General features: G+C 60.5%; 1 protein-coding gene across 22 annotated transcripts in view; it reads left to right on the plus strand.

Annotated features, from left to right (window-relative positions):
- NCOR2 (nuclear receptor corepressor 2) overlaps window positions 1-14,996 on the plus strand; it is a 206,997-nt gene that overhangs the window by 106,003 nt on the left and 85,998 nt on the right. For 19 of the 22 annotated variants that reach the window (XM_045073531.1, XM_045073536.1, XM_045073534.1 and 16 more), the window contains 4 exons: window positions 3,538-3,604; window positions 9,513-9,685; window positions 10,594-10,687; window positions 13,370-13,548. In XM_045073531.1, the coding sequence (XP_044929466.1) occupies window positions 3,538-3,604; window positions 9,513-9,685; window positions 10,594-10,687; window positions 13,370-13,548 (513 nt within the window). The remainder of the gene's footprint in view (window positions 1-3,537; window positions 3,605-9,512; window positions 9,686-10,593; window positions 10,688-13,369; window positions 13,549-14,996) is intronic. The other 3 variants (XM_045073532.1, XM_013056426.2, XM_013056427.2) reach the window with 1 other exon arrangement.

Here is a 14,996-nt window from a genome sequence, read left to right on the forward strand (position 1 = left end):
ACCTCTGTGAAGACCCGGTTTCCAAATCGGCTTGTTTTCTGAGGAACGGGGGAGGTTTGGGACTCCCAGCATCATGGAGCCCCCCGCACGTTCTAAAGTCGCTGTATTTGGTCTCACCGTGGCATTTCAACACAGATCATGACCCTGTTTCGGTTTTTTAAGTTTATTTAAAAATAGCTAGATTTAGGGGCACCTGGCGGGGCTCAGTCGGTTAAGCGTCCAGCTCTTGATTTCCGCTCAGGTCATGGTCTCAGGGTCATGAGATCGAACCCCGTGTGGGGCTCCCTGCCCAGTGCAGAGTCTGCTTGAGATTCTCTCTCTCCTTCTATCCCTCCCTCTGCTCATGCGCTCTCCCCTTCTGTCCAAATAAATAAATCAAATATATATATATATTTTAAAGCCAGATTTACAGAAGAGTGGCCAAGATAATACAGAGAATTTCCTGTACATCCTCTACCCAGGGTCCCCTAACAGGAACATTTTACAGAAGTGAGGCTGCTCTCCTCAGAACTGAGTGACCGTGGGACAGTGCTCTGCGCCAACCCAGAGACTGTCTGTGGATTTTTCTAGTTTCACTTAGATCTGTTTTCTGGCCCCGGGGTCTGACGGCCGATTCCCGATTTGCACTCTGTCCCCGTCTTCCCTCGATGTTCCTGACCCTTTTGAACAGTTGCGGTCAGGGGTTTGGCAGACTGTCCCTCGGTTTGGGTTTGCCGGGTGCTTTCTCACGAAGGGGCCGGGCGTGGATGTGGAGGAAGAGCCCCACAGAGGAGGGGAGCCGCCCCCCCCCCCCTCCGGCGCCCATCGGCTGCGAGGCCGGCTGTCTTGCCCTGCTGTGCTCCGGGCTTTGGGAGCGCGTCACGGATCCGGCCTGGGTCCCCTGCAGGGGCAACATCACGGAATTTGTGGCCACGAGTCGCAAACGCCTAGTGACCATTTGGGGGAAGAGACGTCGACGCGACGCACGTGTCCTGTTTCTCCTCCACGTGTGGCCGAGTCTTGTGCGGTTCCCTCGTGGGTCTCCCTGCAGCAGCTCGGGCTGGGGTGTTCCTGTGGGGTCTTCCGCCCCCCACCTTCATGGTACGCTTATTAATTGGAATTCTGTAAGGCACATTTGCTCTTTTTTCCTTGTTTTTCCACTCAGTCATTGATTTCTATCCATGCAGACTCGTGGATATTTCTTCTGGTCTTTGGCTCACAGTCCAGCGCCCGCCGGCCGCCTTTTGGTGTGCGGACCCTCCTGGCTCTGGCACTGCCCCCGCTCAGGCTAGGTCTTGCATCCCTCTGATCTTTTGTTTGTTTATTTATTTTTCTTCTTTGTAGCGTCTCTTTCCTTAAAGATGCTCTGGGCTCTCCTCCTGTATTCCCACCCCAGCTCTGGGATCCGCCACCCCTCCGGACAGAAATGGCTTTCTTGTTGGAGAAGCCCGTGAGGAATGCAGACCTCGGAGCTCCCGGGCTCGCTGCCCTGGGCTGTCCTTGCTTCTCCGCCTCCTCAGCTCCATCCATCCCTTTAAAAAGCCCAGACCCCTCGCTCTGCCCAGACCAAGGCCCCGTGCAGCCAGCCCTGCCGGCCTCGAGCCTCTCCTCCCTCCTGTCCCCCTGCTCTTGCCCGCTGCTCTCCAGCCACGCGGGCCTTCTGTGTGTCCTTCAAGGACTCGGAGTGTTCCGACCCCCGGGCCTTTGAACTTGCAGTCCTCTGCCTGGAGCGCCCTTCCCTGCGCTTCTCTCCACCACTGGGTCCTTCTGCTGTTCCGGATCGTGTGCGGGGCCCTCTGAGACTTTCTGCACCACTGCATCTAAGATAGCTACACCCACCCCCTCCTGCCCAGGCATTAGCCCACCACCCTGTTTCAGTCTCCGAATCTGGGATTATCTGGATGACTTTGCTGATTGTCAGTGGGACTCCTCCAATCATCACCTCTGCGAGGGCCGGGAACTCTGCTCAAGGCTGTGTCCCCAGAGCCTAGAAGAGTGCCTGCAATTAGGTGCTCAGTAATCAGCAGCTAAATAACCGAGGACACGAGCACATGATGTCACTGTGCCCCCTTTTCAGATGGGGGTGTTGAGGCCGGGAGGTCCTCTGAAGTTGCAGAAACACCTCGTCATGGAACAAAGTGTTCTCGTCTTAGCCTGTGTGACTGAGGACCCCAGTGCACACCCTGTTGCGAACAGGGCAGGGGAGGCTGATGTCGGCGGGGAGGCCCCGGCTAACTTGAGGCCAGGATGACCCTGGGAGGCAGGGACCCCCTCCTTACCAATCCTGGAAATGGCGAGGTGTATCCTTGTCAGGAGTCAGAGAGTGGACAAGGCTTGAACCCTGCTGGGGTCCGTGGGGGGCTCCAGTGAGGGGATGCTGCCCACACTTTCACTGTGGCCTTTTCCTCCTAATTAAGAGGGACCGTGCTGGCCTGTTAGTGTCCTTGGACTTGAGACCGTGTAGTGAGGATGCCGACCTCCTGCTGGAGGTCACTGGGGGTCAGGAGATGCTTGTTCACCGGGAATAGCGGTGTGGTGGCAGACCCAAGGACAGCTGGGCCTGGCAGTGGGGCCTTCCAAGGTGGTGGTGTCTGTCTGCGGGGACCAGGAGGCTGTAGAGAGTGACCGTCCATGGGGTGCCTGTGTCGGGTTTTTCCCAACTATTTTAGCCCCCTTGAGGCGTGTGCAGGGGCAGCTTTGTCTGTCCATCAGGGCCTGGACTCCCACCACCTCCCGAGATTAGGGACCTAGGTGGCCCTTGGAAACTCCGAGAGGCTGGTTGGGGTATGGTTTTTTAGCTTCTTGTGGGATTTGGACACCACTGAGATCATGAGGAAGTCGGAGCACCCCTCCCCAGAGATGCTGGGTGCCACTGCACCCTGCGTCGGGGTGAGTAACTCCTGGGTGTCCCCAGGAGGGGACTGAGGCCTGCCTGACGCCCCCAGGCCCACCCAGGTATCGGCTGTAGCACTCACTAGTGTGTGGAGGCCATGGGGAGAGGCTGAGGGAAAGGAGACCTGAGGGGTCCTGCCTCGCTAGCCGCTACCACCCGTGCTGCCCTACTTAGGGGACCTCTGCCTGGCACAGGTCTGAGGAGCCCGGAGGCCGTTGGGTGCAGCTTGGTTGGAGCCGGCCGGCAGACCCCTGTCTCTGGGTGGCCGCCGTGCTCAGGGTCTTGGTTTGTCTGGCCCACGTTCCTGGTCTTAGCCTGTGGATGTTTCTCTGCAGCTGGTTTTCCAGAAGGGCTCCTGGGCATGTGTGGACGGCAGCTTGGGGAGGGTGGGAAGCACCGACACCTTCCCCCTCCGGGAGCCCCTCTTCTGCACACTGTGCTCCGTTAGTCTGGATATGGGTGGGGGCCCCTCAGTGCGGGAGAGGAGGGACACACATTGTCCGTTCATGGCTCCCTCTGGGGAGCTACAGGCATCTCTTAGCTCCTTGAGAGCCAATGCAGGGGTCAGCTTAGGTCTTGCTGTCAGGAAGCAGCTCGGTGAAGGACAGGCTGTCTGAAACCCTGTGTTACTGACCTGCCCTGTGTGCTCTTTTCCTCCCGCTTAGAAACCAGGCGATGCGGAAGAAGCTCATCTTATACTTCAAGAGGAGGAACCACGCCCGGAAACAATGGGTAAGCCGTCACTGGAGCCCTCCCGGCCGCTCCCCCGGGCCAGGCTTCCTGGGGAGTCCAGGCCGTCCGGGCCGCTTCAGGCCGTGCCCGCGGGACCTCCTGGCCTGCAGCTGTCTCTGCTGCGCGTCCAGGCCGCGGAGGAAGGCCAGGGTCAGCAGGGCAAACGGGAAGGGGTAGCAGCTGCTTCGGGGAGGCCAGGGCTCGGGGCTCAGCTGCCCCAGGATGCCCGGGGCCTGCAATTCTGCCGCTTCTTTTCCAGCCTGGAAGGGGAGAGCGAGCGGTATGTTGGCCTGGGAGGCTGGTTGCTCGTCAGAGGACCCGTGGGCTTTCCAGGCCAGAAGAGAGGGGTTTGTTGCAAGAGGCAAGGCTGGGGTGGGCCGTGTGCTGGCGGCGGCTGCGGGGAGCTCCCTCAAGAGATGAGGTTTCCGCGCATCCAGGGAGGCCCCTCGCTGGCTCCAGCGGCAGCGGCTGGGTCATGAGTCAGGGGTGCGACTCCTGCGTCAGGCTGTGCTCTGGGCCCTCATCTGGGAAACGGGCCCAAGGTAGAGAGAGAGTGTGTGAGGGAACATGTGCAGCTGGGGGTCAGGGTGGCTGATTCACTGGGAGGCGGGGGAGGGCCCAGCGAGGGAGGGGAAGTCACTCATTAGACTCCGCCGTGACGGAAGGGCTGGCTCAGATGAGCTGACGCAGTACAGGAATTTGTGGCTGGAAAGGTCCTTCAGGTGGAGTTCAGGAGTGGTTTGATCCTGTTTTACCTTCCTTTCTAGGCAGTTTTTTTTTTGAACTCTGTATGTCAGCACATTGACAGGCCGGTTTCTCTGTGGGACCTGAATTCCTATGGCAGATCTGAGTCTCCTGGAGCCAGAGGGAGGGCTGTCCGTCCTCGGACCACCTCCCCAAAGTTCTGATTGGACCATTTGAAGGCCTGGTCCCTCTGAACCCACCCCGCTCTGGCCCCAGACCTCACTTAAGTCCCAGAAGAGAGGAGACACTTCTAGCACAGACACTGGGTGGCTGGGAAGCTGGTGGGTGGCACTCGGACCCCAGAGGTCCATGGGGTGAGAAGTGGTGGGCTTCTTGCCTTTCCTTTCTCATCTTGCTCAGACTCCTGGATTGACTGGATGGTGACCAGAGGTGGAGTGGATGGGGATCTTGAAAGCAGGCATCGCATCTTATTCATTGAGCTCAATATACAGCCAGGATCTGCTGTGAGCCTGGTACAGTGGCTGAGCAGAGGAGACACAGTGAGCAGTGCTGTGTGGAGGGACACCCTGCATGTCCTGGGTGGTGAACTCAGTACAGAAGTGGGAATGACAAGGAAGGACCAGCTGCGTGGAAATCTGGAGTACCAGGCAGAGGGCATAGCAAGTGCAGAGGCCCTGTGGTTGGAACTAGCTTGGGTAGGACAGCATAGACTGTAGTAGGCAAGTTTGGAGTGCCGTGCCTGAGTTGGGGGTCGCAGCTGACGTGAATGGGATAGGAGCCAGATCACGATCACTTTAGACTCACTTGCCTCCAACCGGGATGGAGCATTCAGCTTTTATTTCAAATGCTGTGGGACTCTTAATTTATTCTTTTAAGTGTGTTGTCAGTAAACAATGTGAGGTCCATGATATGAGAATATTCAGTCCAACAGGAAATTTAAGAGAATATAGTAAACACCTATATTCCTACTGTGTAGAATCGGTCACGGCTAACACTTCCTTGCTGAGGGTGTGTGCGTGTGTGTGTGTGTGTGTGTGTTCCCGAGCAAGTATGAACATTGCTGTCATCGAACTGGTAGGAAGTAGGTGCAGGCACTCGGACCCTCTCCCTGATGGCCCTGCACCCATCTCCTGAGAGGGCAGAAGTGCTGTCATCGCCACACCGAGGAGCGAGCACCTGTTCCCTGCGATCTTCCAGCCTCGGCCACATTCATGTCCCCCGTGGCCCTGTCTGGGGATGAGGTTCATTTTGGGCAGGAGGAAGAAACTCTAAGGTGCACTTTAGAAGGATCCGTGTAGTCACTTGGGGGTCCCTTGAGAGGGTGGAGGGAATGTGGGCTTATTTAAAGATAGAGGAACCGCAGACTAATAAGAAATTCGGGGTATCTCTGAGGCCAGGCTGAGCCCATCTTAAGAGAGGTGCTTCACGAAGCTGTAGTGGGAGGGCATTTGGAATGACCTCATTCTTGTTCTTCTGTAATGAGCCCAGAGCCCCTGATGCATTATTTTCAGTAAGCATGGGGAGGGTCTTGGTCCAAATGCCCCTCCCCGACCTCAGATCTGTATGGCCTCCCCCTACCGTGTGCCAGGCCCCACTCAAACTGGGGATCCCACTCCTTAGAGGTTCTAGGGACCACAGGTCAGCTGTCCACACTGCCCGCCCTCCTGCCTTGCCAAGAGAGCCAAGGCTTTGCCCCCAAAGGGACACGAACATGAATCTCCCGGGTTACCCTGCCCTTCCCTGGGAAGCTGAGCCCAGCCCCCTGAGAAGCCAGACTTGGGGGTGAGGGTGGGGGTAAGGCTGTGCTGTGGAGACAGGGGCTCAGGTTCACGGCCTGCGGCGTGTGATCTGGGAAGTGCTGTCTCGCCCCCGGCCTTCCTTCTCCTCTTCGAAACGGGGCTGGGGGCAGGGAGTTGGAGACACGTGCTTGCTGCCGGAGGGTTGGAGAGCAATGCGCGGTGAAGGGGGCGCATGTGACAGCCGTGGGGGACTTGCAGGACGGGTCAGCCAGCGGGGAGGGCCCAGCACAGACGATGGGGTCCGTGTTTCCTGAGCCAAGCCGCTGAAGACAACAGAAATGAATTCTCTGATGGCTCCTGAGGTCCAAAGTCAAGGCGTGGGCAAGGGTGCTCCCACCAGAGGCCGTAGGGTAGATCTCGGCTGCCTCTCCCAGTCCCTGGGGCCCCGGCGTCCCTGTGCCGTGGCTGCGTCACTCTGGTGTCAGCCTCTGTGTGCACAGGGCCGTCTCCCCATCTCTGCCCTCACGTGGCACGGGACTGCATGGCTGTCATTTACACGCTTTCAGAGCCAGCGGAAGATTTGCTCACCCTCTGCCATCCCCCGCACCCCCCGACTTTCCCTGCTTTCCGCGCTGGGGCTTTTCCCAGACCCGCCCCAGCATCCCTGACTTGCTTCTGCAGCCTGAGCGCCCCGGGTAGGCTGGGGGCGGGCATTGCTGCCTGGCTGGGAGCCCCGGGGCTCAGGATGGCCCGTGCGGGGAGCTTTCTGCAGGTTCTGCGAGCCCCGTCCGGCGGAGCCCTGCAGGGTGGCTGCGGTGGTCGTGCCCGCCCTGCGGGTCGGGAGGTGACCGCAGAGGCCGGCTCCCCTGGCCAGCTGGCTCCCGCTGCCCTCCAGGCTCCTTACCCCCATCCCTTGGTCTGAGACCGCCTTCCCCAGTGTTGAGGGAGCCCCGTCTCCCCTCGCCTCCCACGCCGCACCCGGCAGGGCAGGAGGGTTTCAAATCTCGGCGCTGCTGGGCATCTGGGGCAGGTCATTTGACTTCAGCCCTCGGGTCCCTCCTCTGTTCGGTGAGGGATTTCCACCCACCTCACGGGGTCACTGAGGGAGAGGCAGCACACGGCATGCTCGGGGTGACACCGGGCCTGCAGTGGGCCCGCGGTCACTGTGGGATGGAAAGAGAGCAGCCGTGTGTGTCGGACTCAGAATGGCTCACAAAGTCACAGCAAGGAAGGCAGCGTGCTGGTGGCATAAGGACCCACCCGGAGCCCTGTGGGACAGACGGGAGGAGCCCGGAATAAGCCCACACACCTGTGGCCGGGGTCTTTCATGAGAGGCCGGATCTGAATCCACTCGGAGAGAAAGCCTGGTCTCCTGAGCGAACGGTGCTGGCACGGCAGGTCCCCACGTGCCCAGAGTGCGCCGGGACCGCCACCTCCCGGAGCTGATGCAGACGCCAACTCAGAGTCAGTCAAAGGCCGGAATGCAAGAACTGAAACCATAACATTTCTCGGGAGAAACACAGTGGTGACGCTTCGTGACCTTGGGTTCGGCCGTGGACTCTCCGGTATGACACCAACAGTGCCAGCCGCAAGGGGCAAGCAGGTGAAAGCTGTCGGGCCACAGCTGCCGGGATCCTGGCCCCCGCTCCTGCACCAAGTGATGCGCGTCAGGGGGTTGGCCTGCTGGGCTCTGAGTCCCACCTGGATGACAGGGGTGGTAGTCGTGGCCCGAGCGGGGTCTGGGTGGGTCTGCCCGCAGGAAGCACTCCGCTCCGTGCCCAGCGTGGGGCTCAGGAACGTTCAGCCAGTGTCGGGGTGGGGGCGGAGCTGGTGAGGGTGATCCTTGGCTGCGGGCACCAAGAGGTGGGGATGCCATCTGCTCCGAAGATGGACCATGGTGGCAGGGGCACGGAGGCCCTGCTCCTTGCCCTCTGCAGACGCTTGCTCCCAGCACCCACGCATGGGCTTAGCTCTGCCCTCGTGTCTCGAGGGTGAGCGTAGGGGGGGATTTGCTTCCTCCCCTGGTCAGTGGGTCCGCACCAGGGAAGCCCTGCTGAGTGGTCCTGCTCCCTGGGGAAGGCTTTGTCCTCCAACGAGATGTCCCCAGGTGCCCAGTGCAGTAGACACGGGTCCTGTGTCTTCTCCAGTAACTTATTTTTCTTTGCTGGTTTTGTGAACTTTTGTCCCCATCCTTGCCTCTGACACATTTTCTCACTCTTGTCCATCCGACGGCAACCCCTCCGGCAGGGGCTGTGTGGGGGTACGATGGGTCCCGTGCTGTGATGGTGACAGGCTGGATGTCCCTTGTCCCTGTCCCTGTGCCCAGTGGGGGGCTGTCTGCACCATAGAGCCGTGGACGGTGTGGCTCTTGTCTGTTACTGGAACCACGTCCCGATCTCTAGCAGGTTCTTAGAACAGCCCACATACATGTGGAGCCCCGGGGAGCTGGGGGTCAAGTTCTGCTCCCTGTCAAAGCTGGCCTGACCTCCCCTGAGGGACGGCTGCCCTGCTGGGTTTGCTGAAGACCAAGGTCATAGGTTGCCTTAGTCAGGCTGAAATGCAGGATGGGGAGGGGTGTCTGATCATGAGGACGAGAGAGGGGTTTTCTGATTGTGCTGAAGCATCGGGAGGGCATTCAAGCGAGACTCCCAGACCGTGCCATCTGTCCAGCACAGCTGTTAGAGACGGGAGATTGGGGTCTTACAGGCGGCTTTTTGCTCCCCACCTGCTTGAGGTCCAGGTCACCTTGGAGATGTGGAAGCCAGGCAGCTACGTTCCCGGCTGGGTGGGGGAAAAACAGCAGGTGCCACTGTGGTTAGACATAGAGGGAGACTTCCTTGTCCAGGAGAGGTGGCAGAGGCTCCTCGGGGCTTAACCTAGACTCCCTGCATCTGGGAGCATGGCGGAGCCCGAGGCCAGGGAATGAGGAAGCTTTCAGGAAGGGGATGCTTTCTGTGGGGCTGTCGCCAAGCTGACAGACACCCCAGAGCCTCGCCGTCTAACGTAACTTCCTTCCATGGTGGAAATGCTCTGTGTGTGTGTGTGCTGTCCACTCTGGATGGTCGCCCTTCCCGCACGTAGCTGTGGTGCCCAAGAAAATGTGTCTGGCGGTACCAGGGTCTGGATTTTAAATGTTGCTGAATGTTAATGGGATTTGGACTTGGTCGTGTGGCTGGTGGTTCTTGCACTGGATGAGACATTTCTAGAACGAGGCCTGGCACGTGGCCCAGGGAACGAGGCAGCCAGGCCCTTGAGGAAGCCTGCGGGTTTTCTTGGGACCCGGGTCCGCCCAGGTCTCGGTGTCACCGTGTGTGTCACTGCGTGTGTCTGCATCGGCACCTGCCTGTGTGACCGCGTGTGCGTCTGTCCAGAGCGGGCTGGGAGCGCGGCTTGGGGGCACGGGGCCTGGCGTCCGAGTGGGGGATGGCCCGCTGACCGGTGCTCCCTGTGCTGTGCTCCCCCAGGAACAGAAGTTCTGCCAGCGCTATGACCAGCTCATGGAGGCCTGGGAGAGGAAGGTGGAGCGCATCGAGAGCAACCCCCGGCGGCGGGCCAAGGAGAGCAAGGTGCGCGAGTACTACGAGAAGCAGTTCCCCGAGATCCGCAAGCAGCGTGAGCTGCAGGAGCGCATGCAGAGGTGAGCCAGGGCCCGGGGCCTGAGCGCCGCCCTCCCACCCCGCCCACCACTGCCGCTCCTCCGCGTCGCCCCGAGGACCCGAGACCAAACAAGAGCCACAGCTGCTGTGACACCGAGAGCGCAGCAGGGTCTCCCGCCGGCGACCCGGGGCCGCGTGAAGTCCTTGCATGACTCGCTCAGAGCCTGCGTGGCCTTTGTGCTTCTTTGAAACTCAGATCTGTTTTGGTGGAGCGAGCTCTCTTTCCCACCAGCCGCGGGAGCTTCGTTCGTTTACACGGTCCGTGTGGTCCCTGAAGGCCGCCGGCGATCCAGGGTGTGGGTCGGAGGCGAGAGGGCCTCCTGCTGGCTTGGAAGCCAGATCGGGATGCTGGTCTCCCGTGGCGGTCTCGAAGGCTGTGTGAGACCCGGGGTAGGTGTGCCCCAGTACACAGTAGGCGCCTGGGGATGCGTAGCTGCGGTTGTGTTGCTGTGTGGATAGGGCTGACGGGCAACGAGCAGCGATGATGGCGCTTCCTTTCTTTCCTGGACGCTCACAGTCCGCATCTCACTGAGTGCCCCCTCCCAGCCCTGGCAGCCGGGGGGGCCATCTGGCCCCCCTGTTACAGGGAGGAAACTGAGGCACAGGTCCTGAAGAGGTGGGGCTGGGCTTTGGGGGGCATCTTAGGAGAGAAGATGGGATGGAGCCCCTGCGGCATTCCAGGGTCAGGCCGGGGGCTCCGTGCCGTCCCCGGGACCCCACAGCCTGCGGCGGTCCCCGTGGGTAGGAGAGGCCTGGCCGCTTTACACCTTCCTCCCCTGCCGCCTACACTCTGCTTATGGGGAAGTTGTGGGTTTGGTCTGTGCTGTGGTGCCTGCTGGAGTCCCGGCTGCCGAGGGGCCGGTCCTGAGTGTGTCCCTTTGGTCTCCAGCAGGGTGGGCCAGCGGGGCAGCGGGCTCTCCATGTCGGCCGCCCGCAGCGAGCACGAGGTGTCTGAGATCATCGACGGCCTCTCGGAGCAGGAGGTAAGAGCACGGCCTTGACTCTGGCCTCGGCTTCACTGCCCTCTGTCCACCACCCACGGGACCGTCCTGGCAGGAAGTAGAATTTACCCCGATGGTTGAAATCAAGGGGCTCGTCCCTGAAGTGTGGGCAGAACCAGCACAGGCTATTGAGGCCCGGGGGCAGTAGCTGTCACCTGTCTCCAAGCCTAAAGGACCAGCAGAGAAAGGGGTGTTGCCTGGCAGCGGCCATTTGGCAGGACACGGCCCTGGGGGCGATCACAGGCTCGGCTGCAGCCTGGTGCCTCAGTGGGGAGGAAACTGGGAGTGGACTGGCTGCTCTCGGCCTCTCCCATCGTCTCCCAGTGCCTCCCATTGGCTGAGCCCAGCCAGAGGCCAGAGGCAGGGGTGCCTGAGACCTGCTTTCTAGGTCAGCTCCTCGGTGCCCAGACTGGGGGCAGATGGACAGTTCCCCGCACACCGATTGTCCACCAGGCTGGCGGCCTTCTGGCAGGACCCGTGACCCTTAGCGCGAATGCACTCTCTTTGTTCCCTTGGGCCCCTCTGGGACGCCTGGACGGCCAGAACACAGCCGGGGTGACCCCGATGGTGGTCTGGGGGCCCAGAGACAATCAGGAAGCAGAGGGGGCATTTGCCCAGAGAACTCTGGGTGCCAGCCTGGTCCGGCCTGGGTCTTGAAGGTTAAGCATTTGACCTGCTTGACCTGCTTGTTCCCGACATGAGGGAGTCTCATCAAGGGAGAGGAGTGCATTCTTCTTCCCTGGGGACGTGGATCCCGTGGTGCAGCAGCTACTGGCAGCTCGTGGCTCTTTAGACTGAAATTAACTCAAAGGAGAGAAAACCAAGACTGCAGCTCCCGGGTCACACTAGGCACAGTGTGCCACGTGTGTTTGGCTGGTTCGCGGCTGCCACATGGGGTGGGGCGGGCAGGGGACCCCTGCCTTACTGGAGCCAGGCTCCGGCTGCTGAGTCTCCCACTGGACAGACCTCCGGGTCCGGGGCGGGGTGTCCTCCTCCTCATCCAGGCCCTGCCCCTAGACGTTCGAGTTAGCTGGTCCAGGGTGGAGCCTAGCACTCTGCATTTTTACCAAGTTACCCACATGATTTTGATGCAGATGGTTCAGACTGGCCATGAAAAGAGATCTTCTTTTGAAAATTCACATGGTACGTCCCTATTCTGAGCACCATCTAGTCCCCAGAAAGCAGAACTCAGCCCTCTCCCATGGTCATACCTGCCGGTTTGCTCCGGCTTCTATCCCGCAGGTGCTGTGGCTGCGTGCCCGTCCCGCAGGGGTGTGGGCACCGGTTCAGTTTGCCTTGGAAGCCAGAGAGGGGTGGGTGGCCCTTTCCCGAGTGTTTTCTGCCCAATGGCCAAGGGCGATTGGTATCTCCGCTGACTCAGGGTCCCCAGGCCCCAGCCATTGTCCCAGAGGCCCACTTCCCCAGGTCCCGGCCACACGAGCAGGTGGCCACCGGCCTCCCGGGACTGTTGAGGGGTGGCAGTTGGGTGAGGTGGGGGGAAAGGGTATTTATATAGAACAAAGACCTCCCCTGACTAGAGGTTCCCCGGGACGGTAGAAGGAGGGGGCTGGGTAGGAGGAGAGGTGCAGCCCTAACCCTGCCGGGAGCTTTTAGCAGGCATGGTGTGTGCCCAGGAAGACAGACGTCAAGAGGGCAGAGCAGGGGTTCCTGCCAGGGGAGAGCTCTGCCCGTTACCAGGCCCGTGGTCTGCCGTCCGTGCAGCCAAGGACAATGGGAGAGGTGTTGGTGCTGGAGGCTGTGCCAAGTGCTGGGAGGGTCAGGCCTCGGGCGGCTGGGCAGCAGCGGCGGGGGGGTGTGCGGCGTAGGGTGGGGGAGAGGGGTGGGGAGGAGATCCCTCTGGGAGCTGGGGCGCAGGGCTGCGTGCTCCTGCTGGGAAGCCCCAACGCTGAAGGAGGGGTTGGCTGTGGGAGGCTGGGTGGCGGCTCCTTTGAACTAGCTGACCTTGGCCGTGCTGGGCCCTCGCCTGCCTCCTCAGATGGGTAATTAATCGCCGGTAATGGGCTGGCTGCAGAGATTTGGGGAAATGAGCCCAGATGAGCAGTGGCTCAGAGCTTCTTAATAGCCATCCCGATGCATTAGGAGCGAGTGCGGTGGACTCCTGCAGTGCACGGGGCCAGGCAGGCTGGGTCCCAAGTGGGCGTGCTTGAAGGAGCGGTTGCCAGGGCCGGGGAGGGCGGCGCGGAGGGAATGGGCCCGCGGTCTCACCGGCTCCTCTCCCTGCCCCGCGTTCCCTCAGAGCCTGGATGGCCAGGCCCATCTCCCGAGCTGGTTTGGCCCAGCCGGCTGAACATCTTTGCTGTCATGTTTTACGGCACTTCCATTTCCAAGGGGAAGATGCATTGCCCCCTTCTCCCTGCAGATAAGGCCACTGCCGCTCTCCGCATTTAATTTACAGCCCCGTCCTCCATAAACCTGTCTGGGGCTGCCTTTAAATTCTCCCTCCCCCTGGCATTGGGCTCTCAGTATTTCCAACCCGTCTTCCGCTTTCCCTCTGGCTCAGTATCTTCCCACTCTTGCTCGGAGCGCCCACGCCCTTGCCCGGGCCCCCAGCGCTGGCGGGAGCCCTCCCCACCCCTGCCCCGTCCCCAGGCTGCCCCAGCGAGCCCTCTGACTCGGACCGTCTGCCCTCTGCCCTCCCCACAGAACCTGGAAAAGCAGATGCGCCAGCTGGCTGTGATCCCGCCCATGCTGTACGACGCTGACCAGCAGCGCATCAAGTTCATCAACATGAATGGGCTCATGGACGACCCCATGAAGGTGTACAAAGACCGCCAGGTCATGAACATGTGGAGTGAGCAGGAGAAGGAGACCTTCCGGGAGAAGTGAGTCCCCTGGTTCCGGGGCACAGGCCACCCTAGCCCTCTCTGCCCTCTTCTGTCCCGGGAAGCCCTTCCTGCTCTGGAGGCCAGAAGTCCAAGGTCAAGGTGTGGGCGGGCTTGGTTCCTTCTGGTGGCTCTGAGGGAGCGTCCGCCCCGCGCCTCTACCCCAGCCCCTGGGGCCCCCAGCAGCCTTGGCTTGTAGCTGCATCGATCCTTCCCTTCCTCCGTCTTCACGTGGTCTCTTCTGCGTGTCTCTCTGGGGCTTCTTTTTCCATCAAGGCCCGGCCCCAGCCGTACTGGACAGAGGGCCCACCCTACTCCCCTGTGAGCACCTCTTAACTAATCACATCCTCAAAGAGCTCATTTCCAAATAAGGTCGCATTCAAGGTCTGGGTGGACGTGAACTTCGGGGGACACTATTCGACCCAGTACAAAGCGTGAGGGCAGCCTTATGTGAAACGGGGCTGTGTGTAGTGGGAGAACAGGGCCGGGGGATCTCGGAGGCTGGGCCAGAGGGCAGGGACATGTGGCTGGCGGACAGCTCTCTTGGTTCTCATTTTACTCTGAAAGTGGAAGTTTTTTGAGCACATTGTCCATCCCAAACACTGCAGGTGTGTTTTTGGGTTTTGTGTGTTTGTCCCTCTTATCCCTGGTAACAGCATTGCCGGGCCATCCGCATTGCACAGGCGAGGAAGCAGATGCTCAGAGTTGAAGACACTTAATGAAGGCCACACAGCTTACAGACGTGGAGGCAGGATCCAGACTCCCCCATCGTCAGGGCCAGGGCTCAGCTGCAGGGGAGAGGCTTGTTGGGAAGGGAAATGGAGCCAGGGAGCAGGGGCGTCTGAGAGCAGAGGCAGGAATCGAATGCTAAGACATGAGGCTTGGGGTTTCCGAAAGACCGGAGTGTTTTGGGGAGATGATTGAGGAGCTGTTGGATGGATAAAACCCCATCCCCTCAACCGAACTGAGAAGTTGTATCCCAGGGACCCACGCACATGCCAGGCGCAGGCCCCCGTGAGGCAGGAGGGCTGGGGAAGCTGAGGTGTGAGTGGGGCATCAGTGCTTGGCCAGAAGGATGTGCTGGAAACAGACTCTGCCTGCTTAGCTGCTGGACCTCTGCCTCGGCCTCCGGAGAAGGCCTTGTGGCCCGGGGGACGAGACCCCTATTCTCCAGCAACGTGCTATGGGTTCAGAGTGCCTGATGGGCCTCGGGGATGGGGGTGATTCTGGGTCATGGGCAGCTCTGGCTGACTTTGCTGCACAGACACCAGGATGTGGCCATGCAGGGGGAACAATCCATGAGGACCTGGGCAGGAGAGGGGTGTGTGTGTGTGTGTGTGTGTTTAAGATTTTGTTTATTTACTTGAGAGAGAGAGGTACTGAGAGAGAGCATGAGCAGGGAGAGGGGCAGAGGCAGAGGGAGAAGCAGACTCCCCTCTGAGCGGGGA

This window comes from Mustela putorius, unplaced genomic scaffold, assembly GCF_011764305.1.
Source record: "Mustela putorius furo isolate JIRA1106 unplaced genomic scaffold, ASM1176430v1.1 tig00537248_pilon_pilon_pilon, whole genome shotgun sequence".
Classification (NCBI taxonomy): Eukaryota; Metazoa; Chordata; class Mammalia; order Carnivora; family Mustelidae; genus Mustela; species Mustela putorius.